The following is an 18416-nucleotide window of genomic DNA, read 5'->3' on the forward strand; positions in this document are numbered from 1 at the left end:
CAACATGACAGATCCTTCTTGTGAACAAAGTGGCGAGATGTATTCTTGGCCCAGATATAACCAATGCCCCGGGTCAAGTTAGCCCTTTTAACACCACTCTGGCAGCTCGACCCCCCAGCGTGCCGAGTCTAATACGGCCCTGTGACCCTGAGTTATTATAGTCAGAGGGTGATGTGATTATATATATTAGCATGTAGGTGGATGAATTCTTTACTCAGCACTGTAGTGCGCAGCTACTGCAGTTAATGGCTTGATATCAAGTCTGGGGGCGTTGCCGCATAAACATGATCCAGGGCAAAAACTTTGCCTCCGTGGACCCTGACTCTCGCCTGTCTTCATGTTTACACTGTGTTTGTGCCCCACAGTGCAGCACAGTGGGGCAGATTCATCCCCCGAGAGGGAGGGAACACAGAGAGGCTCGGCGACTCGTCAGCAAAGATCCTCTATAACAAAAGATGAGGCATCACAAGCAGCGGCAGTGGGAGGAAATGGTTTACACTTCCTGTCTGGTAAGTGGTCGTGATAGCTTGTTCATGTCAAAACAAAACAACAACACAAGATACAGTTTGAATTTGTGCTTGATTTTGCTGCTTGTTTATATCTGATCAACCCAGAACAAGATCATATCAGTCCAATAACACTCTCCGTTTTCCCTCCAAAAACAGTTTAATAATAATAACACTAATAGTATTATAATAGTTTTATTTCACTTTTCACTTTTAATTCATGGTTTCACATATAAGTCCCTCTTATCCAGAGAGTATCATTAGACAGATATGATCTTGTTGATCAGTTATAAGCTAGCAGATCAAAACAAGTGGCAAAATCAGGTGTAAATTTTCTACTGAAGCTCGAGGTGTATTGTTGTATTGTTGTATTGTTGTATTGTTGTATTGTTGTATTGTTGTATTGTTTTGACACGGACAAGAAATTCATCAGATAGTGTTAAAAAACCAAGATAGGTCAGTCTGAATAAGGTTAGAAGTGTAAACCATTTCCTTCCACTGGCGCTGCTTGTAAAGCATCATCTCCATTATATATCTTTATGTTGTTGTTGTTGTTGTTGTTGTTGTTGATGCTGATGTTGTGTTTGTCTACCTGCTCGTCTGCTCAGGACCTCCACCACTGAAGGGGGGAAGAAGCCCACACGGTCCGTGCCCCGCTGGGTGTCGTGGATGTGGCCTTTCCACCGGCCGTCCGAGTGCTGCTCCAGGACCTGAGACCAACAGATCAGGAAGCACACGGCGGCAATTCAGTAACAACTTTGGTGACTGTTTAAATTAAAAGGAAAATAAAAAATAAAATGTATTTTCCCTTTGTGAGGAACAAAAACAGCTTTCCAAACATTTCCCTTGTCAACTGCACATCAACTCTTAAGTATGCTCGTCATGTGTGTGACTCCTCCAGGCATTGCTTTTAAGACCATAATGAGAGAGCCAATGAGCTGGAAATGCACAGTCTATTCATTGTGAGTGTTAACAAAACGCCTGGAGAGGACAAAAAAAAAAACAAAAAAACACCTCTGCCCTCACAAGACACGACACAACTACACACGAGTTCGTACAGGAGTCTGGATGTCACGATGACGCGTATAAAGATATCAAAATACACATCAGTGAGCACATAAACACGCACACGCATGAATTAGCACAAACGTCGTGTGTGAGGGAATGAGCAAACAAGCTGGTAATGAGAGAGTGACAGCAACAAGTTCGCGCCTGTTTCTCTGCTGCTGCTCAGGCTTCACTAAATTACCCCACAACATCCACCACAAATCCTAACAACAACACTTCACTCACACAAGTCCTCATCATGTAATCCTGTGATTCCCCTGCAACGAGCGAAGCAGCTGCAACAAGGTGTAGAGTGGATTTACAGATGCTGCCATAAAGGAAACAACGCACCTGTATAAAACCCGTGTTACAGCGGAGAGCTGCAGCCAGGTGAAGGTGTTTGTGTCTTTTCCATCGTTTGTCCGTCTCACGACAGGTCGGTCGTTAGATCCACAATGACTCAGAAAGATATACTCTACAAGTGTGTCATGAACTTTCTCTTAGAGTCTGTGTTTTCTTTGTCAACATGCCAAGATCAAACAATAACGTATTCTTGCCTTTTGAGACGGAGTTCAAAGAGTCGCAAATTCTTGGTCGACACACGCGACAGCTCACATGCTGGACCCAGATAAATCAGTTTGCCGCACAGAGGTGACTGGAAGGTGGCGGCAGGAACTTACAGCTGAGTTCACAGGAGCCACTCTGTGTCATGTAAAAAAAACTAGAAGAGGGAAGCCAAAAATATTCTGAGGAGTAAGTGTTTTTGTCAGGATGTGGGATCCCAGACGCTACCTTGGATGTACGGCTGCACGATATGCAAAAAATAAATAAAAAAAATCATATTGTGATTATTTCGTCAGATATTGTGATTTCAGTTGGAGTGATTGTTTTTTCATTTTCACTGAAAAAAATATAAAAATGATGATGATGTGATTTTTGTTGGTCTTGTACCGAACAAACATGTTTCCTTTGTGTCTGGAGAATGTGATCTGCAGGTCGGGGCGTCTCTGTAGCTTATGATATTGATTGATTGTGCCGCTCTAGTCTGTTGTTTGTGACTATGACAGACAACACAATAACAAATGGTCAACCATTACGCCTCCTCACTCTTATTTTCATCTGTTGGCTCAGGGTGATACTGTGTCGTCTGATCCTGGTATTAAGCAGCTGGCAAATCACAACCCCCCCCCTGTCTATATGAAGTGTTTTTATGATGATCAATTAAAGCCCACAGTTTCTCTGTGAGCTCCCAGCGGAGCTCAGAGTCAGCGAGAGCTGTCAGGTGGATGTTTGAGTAGTGCTCATGTGCGTTGTGCTAATTTGAGGTCTGGGACACAAAGACGAGGCGCTACCAGTGACTGACTTTGGCACCAGCCGGGAGTCGTAACAAGAAACTGTGGCACCGCTACACCCTGCTCCCTCACATTGTCCCTGATCGAGGGACATGAACGGGCTGAGAGAAAAAAAATCATATACCATTTTAAATTTCTGAAAAAGCTATGATGCAAATCACTGTGTGAAATATGTCTCTGTATGAAATAATGAAGACAACAAAGCCCCAGTTAAACATGAAGCAGGAGTATGGCAGAAATACTGAGAGTCTGCTGAGGCACAACAACTCAAAACTCAACTCGACAAGCTGCAGAGTGAACCTCCGACTCACTGTGGTGAGCAGCCGTTACAGAGACCTGCTTCTTTCAACCGACACACACAGACAAACACAGGTACCATAATGAGGTCTCCGGCCCGGAGGTTGAGGGCGGTGGGGTCGTGGAGATTCCAGTAATCCTTCACCGCTCTGACCTGGAGGGAACTTGATGCCTCTGCACATAGAGAGAGATACAGAGTCGACATCATCCACCTCTGACACCTGTGCTCATCCACCTCTCCTCCCCTGTTTAAATCTCATACAGGTGTTCATGAACTAAACAGCGACCGACCTCTGAGCAGCTGCTTGATTTCCCTGCTGGCTGTGGACGTGGTGAACTGGTTGACAATATCCAGAGCTGTCTGGTTGTAGGTGTTGCGCATGTTCACATTGACGCCCGCCTAAAAAAAACCACACACACACACACACACACACACACACACACACACACACACACAGTGGGATTACTGTGGACTTTTAAAACAAACCCTCCTCCCTCCTTTATTAAAGAACAACACGGGAGTTGTCGTGTGAAAGTTTTCAGCGTTGTCTTTCTATCTGCACCTTCGATACAAAACGATCAGTGTCAGCCTTTAAAATCACACACCGGCTGAACTGAGATACTTAGTTTGTGGCGTCTTCACTTACATCAAGCAGCAGCCGCACCACTTCCGTTTTGCCGTACAGGGCGGCTTCATGCAGAGACGTTCCCGCTTTGGTGGCTCTGTTGATGTCGATACCAGCTTTGAGCAGCAACCTAGGAAATCAAATCAGAAACACGTATGTGAGGCCACAGGCGACACTCAGAAACACACTCATTCATTCAACTGTTGCAGACATCTGCAACATCTCATTAAGCCATGTACCCCCCACTCTCACACACACACACACTCTCACACACTCTCACACACTCTCACACACACACTCTCACACACACACTCTCACACACACACACACACACACACACACACACACACACACACACACACACACACACACACACACACACACACACACACACACACACACACACACACACACACACAACACACACACACACACACACAACACACACACACACACACACACACACCACACACACACACACACACACACACACACACACACAGATCTCTCTGCCCTGTCAGAGGCTCAGATGTAGGAATGCTGATGGCGTATCCAGAGAATGGTGGAGGAGGAAGAGGAGGAGGAAGAGGTTCACTATGTGAAGGTTGAATCAGGTTTGAAAGATTTAAACAACACTGAAGCTGCTGCAGAATATTATCCAGCTTCATGTGCACAGTGTTTTCTGAATGTACATGCAGTGAATCTGATCTAATCTCTTTATCTTTGAAATGTTGTTTTACTGTAAAATTGCAAGTTATAATCATAATAACTGATTTTTTTGTAAAAGTACAAATTTCTTATGATATTATTAGTATTAAAAAATATCAGTATTAAAATAAATATAATGTGATACTGCAACTTGATTCTAAAAAGGTTACAATCATAATATCATGATATAAATATATTTTTCTCTTGTAAAATATGGGAGCAGAACACACGTAACAACTGCTTTTCAATATGAAAAATCTGAGCGTGGGTTAAAAAGCTTGCACTAAGTGGGACACCACGGAGAGGTGGGACAGACAGGAGAAATATTAAGCCATGATGCAGTATGATGAAAAAAAAGAAGCCTGGAGCGAACCTATTGTAACCTGCTCCTTCTTCCTTTACTCAGCAGAAAAAGTTTTAATCTTGTTGGAATGAAACCTTGAGACGGCTGAATGTCTGAACACTGTCATAAAGCTTCCTCATCTCTGTCCTGCAGTTACGCAGCTGGTTTACTCTCATACTGTATACTCTACACAAACTGTACTGCGTGTATACACTAGGATGTATAGAATATATACATACACAATACTAAAATCAACAACAAACATTTTCCCCGGGACAAAATCCTCTGTGTTCACGTGTTTGCACCTCCAGCTCTAACCAGACCTAGAAAGCTTCTCCTGCTACACAAAAAGTAAGCACTATAAGACGCCTGCTGCATAAGTATGGCAGTCTTTGAAGAGACGTAAATCCCTTAGTGGGAGATCACAGGCAAATTCTCCTGAGTAAACTCTGAATAAACTTGTGTGCTAATGCAGTGGATTTTTTATTTTTTTATTTATTTCTTTTTGTGTTGGAGCCTCGACTTCTCTCCTGCACGTCTGCTATTCGACACCCCAGTGCAGGAGAGATGGAGCGGGTGTGTTGCAAAATGAGATCTGATCATTCAGAGGATGGGAATCGTTAGCAGCATGTCTGAGAGGCAGGGTGGAGCTACTTGGCTGAGTACATACATATTTACACAGATATGCTGGTATATAAAAAACACACTGAGCTGCTCTCGGGTATCTGAGATGGAGTATCACTACAGTGCAGCATGTGCTCTTTGTGAAGGTGGATGTCGTTCGTGGGTTTTGCTTTCTGTAGCTACCTGAGGGGGAAATGTTCAGCACCTGGGGCTCTGCATGAATGAGTAATTATTAATTAATTATTAATTACTAGCGCAAACTGTTAGCACTGTTAGCAGTTGTTGTATATACAGTATAGTAGTTAGAAAGTAGCAGCAATAGTAGTTGTAAAAGCACTGACAGCTAGGGTGACCAGATGTCCCTGTTTTTAATGTTTGTAATTAAAAACTGAAGTCCAGCTTTGTACTTGTTTTGGCCAACAGAGGGGGCTGGCTGCTAGCTATAGCAGCTTCACAAGTGAAGCTAAAATAATCAAAAATAAAGTTATCCAATCAAATTTTTCTTTCTTTTTTGTTGTTGTTGTTGTTTCTAGGCAGAGAAAGGGTTTGCTGACTCACTCACTGGAGTTCACAACCAGGCAGTAAACTAACAAAAACAAACATACTTCAAACAAACGTTACGGCTGCTTCAAAGGTAGGGAGTCGTCATTTTATCAGTCGACCCTCACAATAGTTTATTACAATACAACAGTTGGCGTGGTCAAAATACATGACTGCCCCTGGTTTTCATTTCAGATACCTGGTCAGCTTACTGACAGCCCTAGTAGTGAGGATAGTAGTACTAGTAAAAATTGTTGTTGCAGTAGTTAAACTAGCTGTGGTTTAAGTGGCATTAGTAGCAGTATAGTAGTATGAATAGTAGCAGCAGTAGTTGTAGTAGCAGTAGTTAGTAGCAGCAGTAGCATAGTAGTAGTACTACTACCAGCAGCCCTAGTAATGGTGATAGTGGTAGCAGTAGAAGTTTTAGTTTTAGTACCAATAGTTATTGAAGTAGCATTAGTAGCAGTAGAGGTAGTAATGGTAACAGTGGGAGCAGTAGTTATGCTAGGTGCAGTAGCAGACGTACTTCAGCACTAGTAATGTTGATAGCAGTAGAATTAGCATGAGAAATAGTAGCAGTCGTACCAGAGATACCACCAGTAGTAGTATTGGTAGTTGCTGTAGTAGCAGTGTTATCACAGGTAACAGAGGTAACTGTCACAACAGAGGTAGCAACAGTAGTAATTTTAGTTATAGAGGTAACAACAGTAGTCATCATGTAGCAGCAATAACAGCCCTGTAATAGCAGTGCACTCATAGCCTTAGCAGCGCTAATGGTAGCAGTAGTAAAAACTGTCTTACTAAAGGTGGTAGTATTAGTAAGAGTAGCAGTAGTGTTAGTGGTGGTAGTAGCATTGGTAGCAGTAGCAGCTGCAGTGATAGCATTGGTAGCAACAGTAGTAGTTGTAGTTATGGTTGCACCAGTAGTAATGTTGGTGGTTGCATTAGCAGTAGCAGAGTTGTAGCAGCTGTAATAGTAATAGCAGTAACACTGATAATAGCCCAAGCAGGGGTAATATTAGCAGTAGCATTAAAAGTACTAATAGTGGCAGAAGTAGCATTAGTAGCACTAGCGTAAGTATTGAAGTTGTAGCAGTGTCATCAGTAGAAGACGTAGGAGCAGTAGTAGCAGCCATGACAGTAGAGGTATTTGTAATTCTTGTAGTAGCAGCCGCAGCAGCAGTAGTGGAGCTGGCAATAATTACATTGGCACCAGAGGGAGCATGGCTAATAGCAACAGAGCAGGTAGCAGCAGTAACAGCAGCGGCAGCTGTGGTGTAAGTAGAAAGATGAAAGGGCAGAAATACACATGTAGACTTCTATTACTGTCCCTTTCAACACTTCAACCTTACTTGATGATGTCTTTGTGACCGTTCCTGGCTGCCAGGTGGAGTGGGGTGGTGGATGGGGAGTCCAGGCTCTCGTGCCCTCCCTCCCCCTCTAACAGCGCTGCCACCATGTTACTGCTCAGCAGCAACTGAGCCACCTGAAGAGAAATCAAACGCAATGAAATGAAGATGAAGCGTTGGCTGGGAGAACACAAGAGTGGCAGAATTAGGGCAAGAATTACAGTATTAGAAACACACACACACACACACACATATATATATATATATATAAAGATATGTATGCAAAGCCAAGCTAGCTGAGGCTGCATGGTAGAAATATATGAACTAAAATAATGTACTGTATATAAAGATAGCCCAGAGAAGCTTATCCACTACTCAGCAGCTGTCTAAAGATATATGGCCTCGAATGACACACACACAGACACACACACACACACAGACACACACACACACACATGTACACACAGACACACACACGCAAAAACAGCCCAAAGCTTTTTATTCTTTCACAGCTAAAGTGCAAACTCAGACCAGACAAGAAAACATTTAACAGGCGTGTGTGTGTGTGTGTGTGTGTGTGTGTGTGTGTGTATATGTCTAATTCTGAATTACAGGGCCAGCTATACATCTCAGAGCCGGGCTTATCCACTGATGTGACAGACAAACAGTGAAACACACTGCAATGTGCAATCCCTTTAATGTGACTGTGTGTGTGTGTGTGTGTGTGTGTGTGTGTGTGTGTGTGTGTGTGTGTGTGTGTGTGTGTGTGTGTGTGTGAGAGCCACTGAAGCTTATTTCCCTTTCACTCAAACGAGCTTAATTTATCTGGGTCACTTCATCTGAGTCGGAGTTCATGTTCATCAGAAAAAGGACAGAATGGGGAGTTTTCACATGCAGATAATTGGATTGGAATAACTACATGAATGAAGCAGATCACTACATGGGGTTTTAGTCTCTCAATGAAAAGACCAGCACAAGCTCCGAGTTCTCCAAATGGCACTGTGAGGTCGTTCAACAGCTCCACAGCTGTAATCCTCACCGATACAGATCAGTACCAGCGTATCTCTTAGAGCTTCACGAAGGGGACTGTTCTCGTTTCAGGTTCTTTAAGACATTTCATCTTTCCTCCAAAAGGCTTCTTCACTTCCGTCGGTCCTCTCGTCGGCCAAAATGTGCACAAACACAAAAATGTCTTTAAACAAGTGGCCCTTGTCTTTTGGATGTAGGTGGGCTGCTGAGGCCTGACCTGAGCAAACTGGCTCTTCTGTGTCGTGTCGTGAACGTATGAAGCCTTTGTTTAGTTTTCCTTCACATACAGGTCTGTGCATTCCTCTTGACGCCATCTACGTCAAACCGGAACGACCACCGCTAAACAGAGGAAGAAGACTCTCCGATGAGAGGTGAAGCGTCTTCCAGAAGCTCCAGTCCAGCTGCCTTCATTAAGCTCTGAGGCCCCGTTCACACCTGGCTAACGAGTGTCCAAATGACACTACAGAGGTTGTCGGGGAACATGAAATCCGATCTACTCACCAGTGTTTATACAAACTGTCACTAACTCTGTCAGAGGAAAGGCTTTTGTAGAAGAGGTCAGAGCTGAATCAAACTACAGGATGTTTAGTCATGTGACTGTGGTGTCGTTGGTTTATAAGCTAACATTAGCTTTTTACTTCTGATGATTGTCTTTAGGCTTCAAACATCATAAAGTGGAGTTCAGTAGTAAAGATAGAGAACTACAATAAAACAATTATGTCAAATACATCACATTGAAGGTGTAAAAAGTTATTTTAATAAAAGATCAACATTCTTGGATATACACACAAGAATCTGCTCACGATGTTCTCATACCTTCAGTCTCCCAAACTCACAGGCCAGATCCAGAGGAGTCTTCTTGGCCTTGTTCATCACACAGGGATTAGACTGGTGCTGCAGCAGCATCTCAGACTGACAGGGAAAAGAGGAGAGAAAGTGATCTCACCTCATGTATTATCAACATGCTCTCACACGCCCATCATCCCAACACATCCTGTGTGTGTGTGTGCGCATTTTTTGTGTCTTTGAACAGAAGCGGAGGAACATATGATAGCTCTGGTCCAGCCTGTGTTTAGTATTGTGTCTTATGGGGGGGGGGGGGGGGGGGTTGAGGTGTGTGTGTGTGCGTCAATGATGTGTGTTATCTGTCCATTAAGATGTTCCAGGAGCCAAACAGATGAGGTAGGGGGAAAGGAATATGTGTGTTCAGTGCCTGTAGACTCTGGTGAGAAACCTGTGTAATGGCATTAATGGTATTACTGGTATTGTTGGCGGACAATACTGGCTGAGACACAAAGGGGGTAGATTTCAGTGAAATGTGAGGACAGGTAATGCCTCGAAACTTTGCCTTTGGCGGCTGTGAGTGTGTGTGTGTACTCACCACCTCATAATGTCCGTACTGAGCAGCGAGATGTAACGGTATCTGTCCATCATGGGAAGGGGAGTTGACTGAAGCGCCGGCTCTCAGCAACAATAAGACGGAGTCGGCTTTACCCTGCCACGCTGCGTAGTGGAGAGGACGCATGCCTAGAGACAGGAACCACAGCGAGGGACGGAGTCAGGGAGACGGGAAAAGAAAAGACAGAAACATCCTAACATGCAGGTCCTCTCTTAACTGTTTGGTAACCATGGTAATTAAGGTGCGAACCTGATTTAGGAAAAAAAGCCATAACAGATGAATAGTTCCCAACTTAGGACAGGAAAAGTGTTTTACAAAACTAAAATCAGCTGCATATGTGACATCATCAGGGTCATCAGGTGACCTCAGCTCAGGCTCGGAGATTACAAAAAGCCAGTGTTACAAAGTCGTGGCCTGGAGTTTGAAAGGTGTCAGTGTTAAGTAAGTCACAGAGTAAACTAACATAAAAACCATCAGGCTGCATTATGGGAAATGTAGGAGGCAGTGTGTTTGAAATTAAACCCATACCAGGGATTAAAAGTCAGGACGCCTCTGCTGCTTGTTTAAATTGTTTAAACAGAGAATGTTTCTCGCATGTTCCCCATCTAATTTTGAAACTTGCCACTTGTTTGTTTTTTCTGCTCAAAACTGGAATTTGTGATTTTAGGGAAAATCCCTTGGAAGTTGGTCAGTGGAGGAGATGAACTCTTCACTTTCCAACTTGCAAAAGCTCTGAAGGTTTAGGTTTGATTGTTTCATCAGATGTCCTCTGCCGCCCCGGGGGCTGATAGATCTCGACACATCTCGTCTTGTGATCAAGTAGTTAATAAAGTTACGGTTGACTCACTCGTAGCGCCTCAGCTCTCTTCCCCGGAGGGTTACTGCTACATTTCACAAAAGTGTAATAAGTCTGACGTTAGCTGAGGTGATTTTCAGAGTCTAAGAAAGTTGCCAGGACGGGGTAAAATTTAAACTCAACCTAAAATAAAATGTAACTTGAGAACTCTATAGCTGACACACACACACACACACACACACACACACACACTTATGAGCGCTACATGCCTCCGGTCTCAGCGGCCGAGATGCCACTCCTGCACAAATTCTACTAAATCTGTTCCACTTGAGGTCTGAAGATATTTGTCGTTGCACTGCTGTCGAGGCAGACAGACTTCAAAGTGAATCATACTTATTCATATGGGTCAAACTTATTTTCAGCTGAGTGTCAAAAACTTTCAGATTCAATTTAACCACAACTGAGTTCCCAGCATTGAACAGCTTTTTTCCCTGAGTTCTGGGTTTGTGCGGTGACGCAGGTTCAGCTGGTGAAGCTGTTGATACCGTTGATGTCCTTGATATCCACTGTGGCCTGGGCCTCCAGCAGCAGAGACAGCAGCTCCGTGGTGCCCGTCAGAGCGGCATGGTGCAGCGCTGAGAAGCTGTGGGCGAGACAGAGGAGGAGGGAGGGAGGAGAGGGAGGTCAAGGCGAGGAGGGGGAGAGACGAGGAGACGAGCAGGGTCATAAATCATAGTCATGACTTTACAGCAGGTGAGTCCTTTTTAAAAGTCAGACTGAAATATGTGTGTGTGTGCGAGAGTGTGTGTGTGTGTGTGTCTGTGTGTGAGAGTGTGTGTGTGTGTGCGAAAGTGTGTGTTTGTGTGTGTGTGTGTGTGTGAGAGTGTGTGTGTGTGTGAGTGTGTGTGTGTGTGCGAGAGTGTGTGTGTGTGTGTGTCTGTGTGTGAGAGTGTGTGTGTGTGTGTGTGTGTGTGCCTGTGTGTGAGTGTCTGTGTGTGTGTGTGAGAGTGTGTGTGTGTGTGAGTGTCTGTGTGTGTGAGTGTGTGTGTGCGTCTGTGTGTGAGAGTGTGTGTGTGTGTGTGTCTGTGTGTGAGAGTGTGTGAGTGTCTGTGTGTGAGAGTGTGTGTGTGTGGTTTTTTCTCATCTAGTTTTCGTTATTTCGTTGGTTTAAGTTTACGATGATAACTCTGGTGTGAGTTCATCTGATGACAGTGGCTTTATAAAGGTGGACGACATCACAGCTCCCAAAAGTGAGGTCACAAACCCCGTTAGCAGCTGGGACGTTGGTTCTGTAATTTTAGGTTGTTCTGATCACACTGAGGTTTAAGTTTTTTTTTTAATAAGTTTGGTTGTAATTAGTTGTATGATGCTATGAAAAGGGGGTGTGACATCACTGACAGCTGAGATTGACTCCACCCCCCTCATCACTACTGTGCAAACTCGTTACCAGCTCAAGATGGCGGCGCCTGTATCTGGGCTTCATTTTAGGGCAGTTGGGAAGAAGTGGAGTCGTGTCGTCCATCTTTATTTACAGACAGTGGAGTTCATCAAAGCTTCAGAGATGAAATGTGTGTGTTTGTGTCAGTGTATTCCACACAGAGAGAAATTAAATTAAAGGCATAAATTCTTGGCGGTGAGTTTTTCTTGGGGGCAACACAGACACCCTGAGTGTTCCTGGGGAGACGACCCTCCGATGAAAAACACAGGCAGAGCTGGAGCTGGAACTCCCCCCCCCCCCCCCGAAATAAAAACTACAGTACAGAGGGCTTTCAGGTGATTTCACACAGCCTCAGGCAGGCACAGCAGGAGCCCTGAGCTCTCGGGCACCAGTGGCAATAAAAAGCTCGGCTACACGTGGAGAGAGAACTGACTGCAGCTGTGTCGAGTCCAAAAGTTACACTATCGAGTTTTTGTTAAAGTGAACCGTCATAGCTCACGTCGTAAACCTATAGAGTAACGAGATCAGTGGGTTAACCAGCTGATTCTGGACGACTAACTCACTCACCCACTCTGGGAAATCAGTATTTCCACAGGACGACAACGTGAAGTTTACACATCAATAAAACCACTTTGTCATTGTCATTGTTGACTCTGTAGAAAAGTCTGTTCATCTCAACAACAAAGAGCAGAAATATCAGTCATGAAATAAAAAATCTCCGCTGGAACAAGATTAGCTTAGCATAGCATAAAGACAGGAAGCAGGGAGGACAGCTGGCCTGACTCCGTCCTAAGGTTAAATGTATGCAGAGGTGTGTGTGGTTACAGTGGAGCCTGGCGTCGCTTTCAGGTGATTTCATGAAGGTAAACACAGTGACAGTCATGTGTAAAGGCACTGTAATGCAGAGTGATACGAGTATGTCGCCCTTAAAATAACAGTGAAATACGCCATTGACTTCAGAATGGGTATTTGTTGGTCAATCGCTTTCCGCTGCCACAGACCTGACAGTCACCTGACCAACCCGTGTTGACACCAACATGTCTGTGGGCGCTCAGAAGGGCGCAAGTGTATTTGCTATTTAAACAACAACGTGGACGCCGGACGGAAAAATGACAACTGTGTCGGTCTGAAACCAGGAAAGACGAAGCGTCACGTTTGAAACGCGGCTCTTTGTGATTCCAGGTGAGAAATGATGAAGTTTAGACGTTTGTGTACAGTGATAAAAAAAAAAAATCTAAGGGATCTCCAGACAGTAAAGTAGCTCATCTTATCAGTCACATCTTTTAGGCCTCAATGCTCCTCAGACACACACACACACACACACACACACACACACACACACACACACACACACACACACACACACACACACCTTCATTCATCCAGCAGAACAAACCTTGTCCACATCCTGCGTCACCTGTTGCAGCCACTGTCTAAGACTCTGAATGTGTCTCTCAGGAACGATGTTGACTCAACGACTGTTTGCTCACCTTCCCCTCTGCACTGATCTCAAACATCACAGGTAACACACACACACACACACACACACACACACACACACACACACACACACACACACACACACACACACACACACACACACACACAGCGATGGACATGTTTTATTTCAACACCCCTATTGTGTATCACCTCCCGCACACTGCACTGACCCTGCATGTAGAGACACGCATCCGGCCTAAGTCAACGCATACACACATTGCACACACACCAACACTCACAGCGCCGTGCGTTGGGGGGTTCTCTGCATGTCTGATGGCCCACTTTGATATAAAGAATACATTTGACGGATAAGAACAGAGACTAAACAACCTGAAAAAAGCATCTTTGAAACAAGAAAGAGTCTGTTATTCTGGTCCAATATGAGCCACAACAAGTACTGTCACTTTACATATAAATATATATACATATATATGTTTCTATATAAGTAAAACTAGTCATAAAATAACTGTTTGTGCAAAATCATCTCCATAAAAAAACCTACTCGAGAAGTGAGGGATGTTGTTTGGGGTTTTCAACTGCATCTCACAGTCTATTCATCTATAATTTTACAAAGACCTACATTTTATTTTTTTTCTCAGAGCCTGTCAAGCTTTAAACTTCTCCACACAGAAGCTGCAGAAGTGTGCAAGAAGCTTGAGCATCTATCTCAGTATCTTAACAGTTTGGAGGGTGTTGTTATTTTTGTTTTTTTTTGCCTCCAAAACCAGAAAACACGAAGCCAAAGGCATTTCATGCAACACAGCGTTACACCCACCAGACTCGCTGGTTAGCCCTCACCAACAGTTTCCTTCTTGTACTTACAATGCTACTGCTAACTATCTCCACACTGCAATACAAGAGCAATGCTTTGCTTATTTATTTGGATGCATTTGCAGTCTACTCTATTCTATTCTATTCTGGCCATTTTATTACATAATGTCAGTGGAGATAAGACAGGAAATTCAGGAAATGACATGTAGCTAATGGTCCGGCTGGCCGGGAGTCGAACCGGGGACTCACTCAGGACGCCCCTCATATTCTCATATTTCACAGATGAGTTGACTCATACCAACGACAGATTCTTAATTCAAACTAAGCAAACTCAATTTCCTGTCATTAGTTGTTTTTTTTTTTTTTTTTACATTAGATAATAACATACTGCAAGTTCTACATGTCAGTGTATGTGTGTGGTTCAGTTTGTGAGTCACACTGTGTGAAGACAAACAGGAGGCTGACAGCCAGAGGTCGGGCATCAAAGACACAGTGACTCCTGCGTTACATTCATTTGACTCAACTTCATGCTTCTCTTACAGGCTGACACACACACACACACACACACACACACACACACACACACACACACACACACACACACACACACACACACACACACACACGTCTTACCCTTCTGAGTCTTGGTAGTTGATGTTGAGCCTCTTGGTGGAGCCCAGCAACTCTGGAAAAAGACAGATGGAGAAAGGAGAGGGGGGGTGGGGGGTTGGATGACAACCATTAGTATATGGTGACATATTTGTCTTTTCATCAGAGCTCTCCAGAAATCCCTCCATCCCCACAGGACCCTGTGTGTGTCTTTCTCCCCTGCACTTCTCCCCGTCATCACTCCTTCCTTCAAACAACCTGACAGCCTCGACAGGATCGAGGAGCTTTCCTCACCTCCTCCTGCCTCACCCTGCCTCCTCTCGGCGCGTCTGACACCCTCGCTGCAGACAAATGATTCATAAACAAATGATTGTGCCTCGCAGAAATGTACCATTCCACCTCATTTACACTGCCATCTCATCACAGGTCTTTGGAATAGAGAGTGACAGCCATAAAACACGAGCATGTCAGAACAAAACATGTATATGTTTCTTTTTCCACAGGAGCACTCGCTGCAGAAATAGCATGAGTCTGTTAGCAAGACTGAACAAGTCGTTTTTCACTCACCTTGGAGGAGACAGACCGCTACTTGTCCCATGGCTTACTTGTTCATTCTTTCTCCAAAAGGAAATAACATCGTCTATTCATCTATTCTCTTTCACCAGTCCGGCTTCTGCCACAATAACATCTGTAAAAATGTGCTGGAGCGTAAAACTCTATATTTTCAGACTGTTTACAATGTCCCCGATTCAATAGCAGTTGCCTGCTGGTCCCAGCTGTCACATAGTATTATAATAATAAATATTTTTGGCTAGAAAATCTTCCAAGATTTTTTTGTCAAAGGTATCAAAGTCAAAACTTTTATTGTGACAACACGAACTTCCTCCTCTACATGCGTAATCTTCTTTTCTCTAAGTATCCGACTCCAATCAAACCTGGCCATCATCCCAACGCTCTACTCAACCCTTAAATCCTCATTTTAAATCATGTCAAACTAAACTTCCAGACGTCAAATATGATGCATCTACCTCCACCTCACACATTCATCTGCAGCCCCTGAGCGGGACGGGAACCTGTCCTCACACAGCTAAATATCCTTGGACGTCCTACAGCTGCGAGCTACTGTAAAGGCCCCACAGTCCACCGAGACCCACACAGGAACCGAACTGCCAAGCTCTGGAAATACAGAGCCATTCATCGCAGTCAATCTCCCTTACTGTTTTCTCCCACATAGATGTGGGAAATCACAGAAGTGTGTGTGTGTGTGTGTGTGTGTGTGTGTGTGGTATGAATAAATAGACTGTGTAGACTTATTGTTCTGTTAGTGAACAAGCTAACAAGTTTGATAACTGATGTTTAGCTCATTAGCTCAGTTTTATTTTCCCTTTTCAATTAAATGAAACAGAACAGTGTAGAGCAGTGGTTCTCAAAGTGAGGTCTTGGGACCTCCAGGGGTCCTTGAGGAGGCTCCTGGGGGTCCTCAACAAAAAGGGGAATCATTAATTTCACCATATTTCCATCCATGAGTAAAACTACGACAGGATGTGTGAATATTTTGGTCATAGTTTCAAACATTTTCTGTAATAAAACATCTAAAGGCAAAAATACTCATCATGTTATTATCATCCACAGGAATGACAGCTAAAACTGTGAAATTAGACCCATAAGGAAATAAATCTGAATATGTAATGTCTCAGTAGAAAAGAATGAATTTCTATGAGTAAATCTTATGTGACAGAAACATGGATTACATCATCAAAAGAGAAGGTTTAACAGCAGCAGCTGCAGCGAAAAGCTGTGTAGAGACCGACAACAGACATTTCATATTAAAGAAATAAAAGGGTAAAAGAATATGAAGCAATTTGTGAATTCATAGCATATAATTTGGTCCCCACTGGTGCCCAGATTACATATATATATATTCAATTCTCATCTTTGTGTTTTATTTATGTTTCCAGTGCATTTTGTTTTTGCACATAAAAACATACAAAACAGGTTTTTTTTTTTTTAACAGAACGTAGGTAGATGAAATTTTATAAATATCTAAGGAACTTTATAGGAGACGTCGAAGATTTCTCGTGGAGCTCTGTGGATAAAGAATGTATTCTCCCTTCCATGCTTAGGATATCAGTTCCCAATGGAGCCTCCCATGTCAGAAATGCAGAAATTCACGCCCTGTGGGGGGGTTTTGGAGGAAGCATCAATATGCACAGCCCAGGGTAAAGTCATGCTTTATATTTGAAGTAATCATTTTACAGCAGTCAAGTGGAGTTTACTAACAGGGCGGTGGTGGAGCTGCTGCTGCTGAAGACTCAAACACAGAAAAAACCGGAGCCTGGAGGCACAGAAAGGCACATTGATAATGAGACAGATAGAAGGGTTGGGCTGCCTGCCAGGACGGGGTCTAAACTGTCCCAGTGGTATGGAAAGAACAGGGCCTTTCAGGAGTTCTAGTTACAACACGAGCCAACATTCCTCACATAGCACGCCCACCACGCTCTCCTACTCGCTCGCCGTCTCTCCGAGTGTGAACCTACAGAACTGTCAGCCACCTTTTCTCTGCTCTGCTCTCTGCTCCCTCCCTCCTCCCTCCTTTGTGCAGAAGTAGTAGGGGGCTCAGATTCTGACATCACAATCAATTACATTACCAGCACGCTGACTCTACCGTCTGTGTGTCTGTGTGTGTGTGTGTGTGTGTGTGTGTGTGTGTGTGTGTGTGTGTGGTGTGTGTGTGTGTGTGTGTGTGTGTGTGTGTGTGTGTGTGTGTTCGTAGCTGATGCAAACAGATGTGTAGTAAATTGCATTTTCTTGCAGAGACAGGGAAATTACAGGGTTCGTTTTTTCCTGCAGAAACCGACGTCGCTGCAAACAAAAATGATTGAATCTGAGGAGTTGTCAGTGTGGAAGCCCTCCATTGTTTTCTGTGGTTACAACAAACAAAGCAAAGGGACCACGTGACGCTGTGTTTTGATAGCCTCATCAGATACATAAGCAGTGCTCCCAACTACTGTTGTTACGCTCCCTCTGCACCTTTCTAATAGGAGCAGAAGCATCTGGACAGACGAAAGGGATGCTGCTGCTTTGATGTGGAGAGAGCGGTTCAGACAGGAGCGAAGGGAAATAAAGAGAGTAGGAGGAGAAGTTAGGGTCTATTCGTCCTTTCAGGTGAGATGAGGAGAATGTTTTTCACTGTGTGTGTCAGGTGCACAAACAAGAAAACATGCAGAGGACTTTTCTGCAACACATCAGTGTGCAAACAGCTTCAGAGGAAGAGGAGAGAGGAGGAGCAAGAGCTGGAAAATGTAAATAAAAAAATAAAAGATAACAAAAAAAAAAAGATGGTTCGCGTGTGTTTGTCTCCAACAAGGCTGCAGCTGGCAGAGAGTCTGTTGCTTTGGTTTGCATGGCTGCAAAAAATCATTTTAAAGCGCCTTTGATCATCTTCTATGCTTGTGAAAAACTGGAGGGAAAATGAATAAAAA

At 43.8% G+C, this 18416-nt stretch overlaps 1 protein-coding gene across 4 annotated transcripts in view; it reads right to left on the reverse strand.

Moving 5' to 3' along the window:
- The window catches only part of LOC130162151 (caskin-2-like), a 49237-nt gene that overhangs the window by 13768 nt on the left and 17053 nt on the right, over positions 1–18416 (reverse strand). For 3 of the 4 annotated variants that reach the window (XM_056365728.1, XM_056365730.1, XM_056365731.1), the window contains exons 3-11: positions 14959–15010; positions 11162–11259; positions 9803–9948; positions 9238–9333; positions 7396–7529; positions 3850–3958; positions 3494–3602; positions 3282–3376; positions 1099–1216 (exon numbers count right to left, since the gene is read on the reverse strand). In XM_056365728.1, the coding sequence (XP_056221703.1) occupies positions 1099–1216; positions 3282–3376; positions 3494–3602; positions 3850–3958; positions 7396–7529; positions 9238–9333; positions 9803–9948; positions 11162–11259; positions 14959–15010 (957 nt within the window). Of the gene's footprint in view, positions 1–1098; positions 1217–3281; positions 3377–3493; positions 3603–3849; positions 3959–7395; positions 7530–9237; positions 9334–9802; positions 9949–11161; positions 11260–14958; positions 15011–15501; positions 16035–18416 lie in introns of those variants that run through there. The other variant, XM_056365729.1, reaches the window with a different exon arrangement.

Source organism: Seriola aureovittata, chromosome 21, assembly GCF_021018895.1.
Source record: "Seriola aureovittata isolate HTS-2021-v1 ecotype China chromosome 21, ASM2101889v1, whole genome shotgun sequence".
Lineage (NCBI taxonomy): Eukaryota > Metazoa > Chordata > Actinopteri > Carangiformes > Carangidae > Seriola > Seriola aureovittata.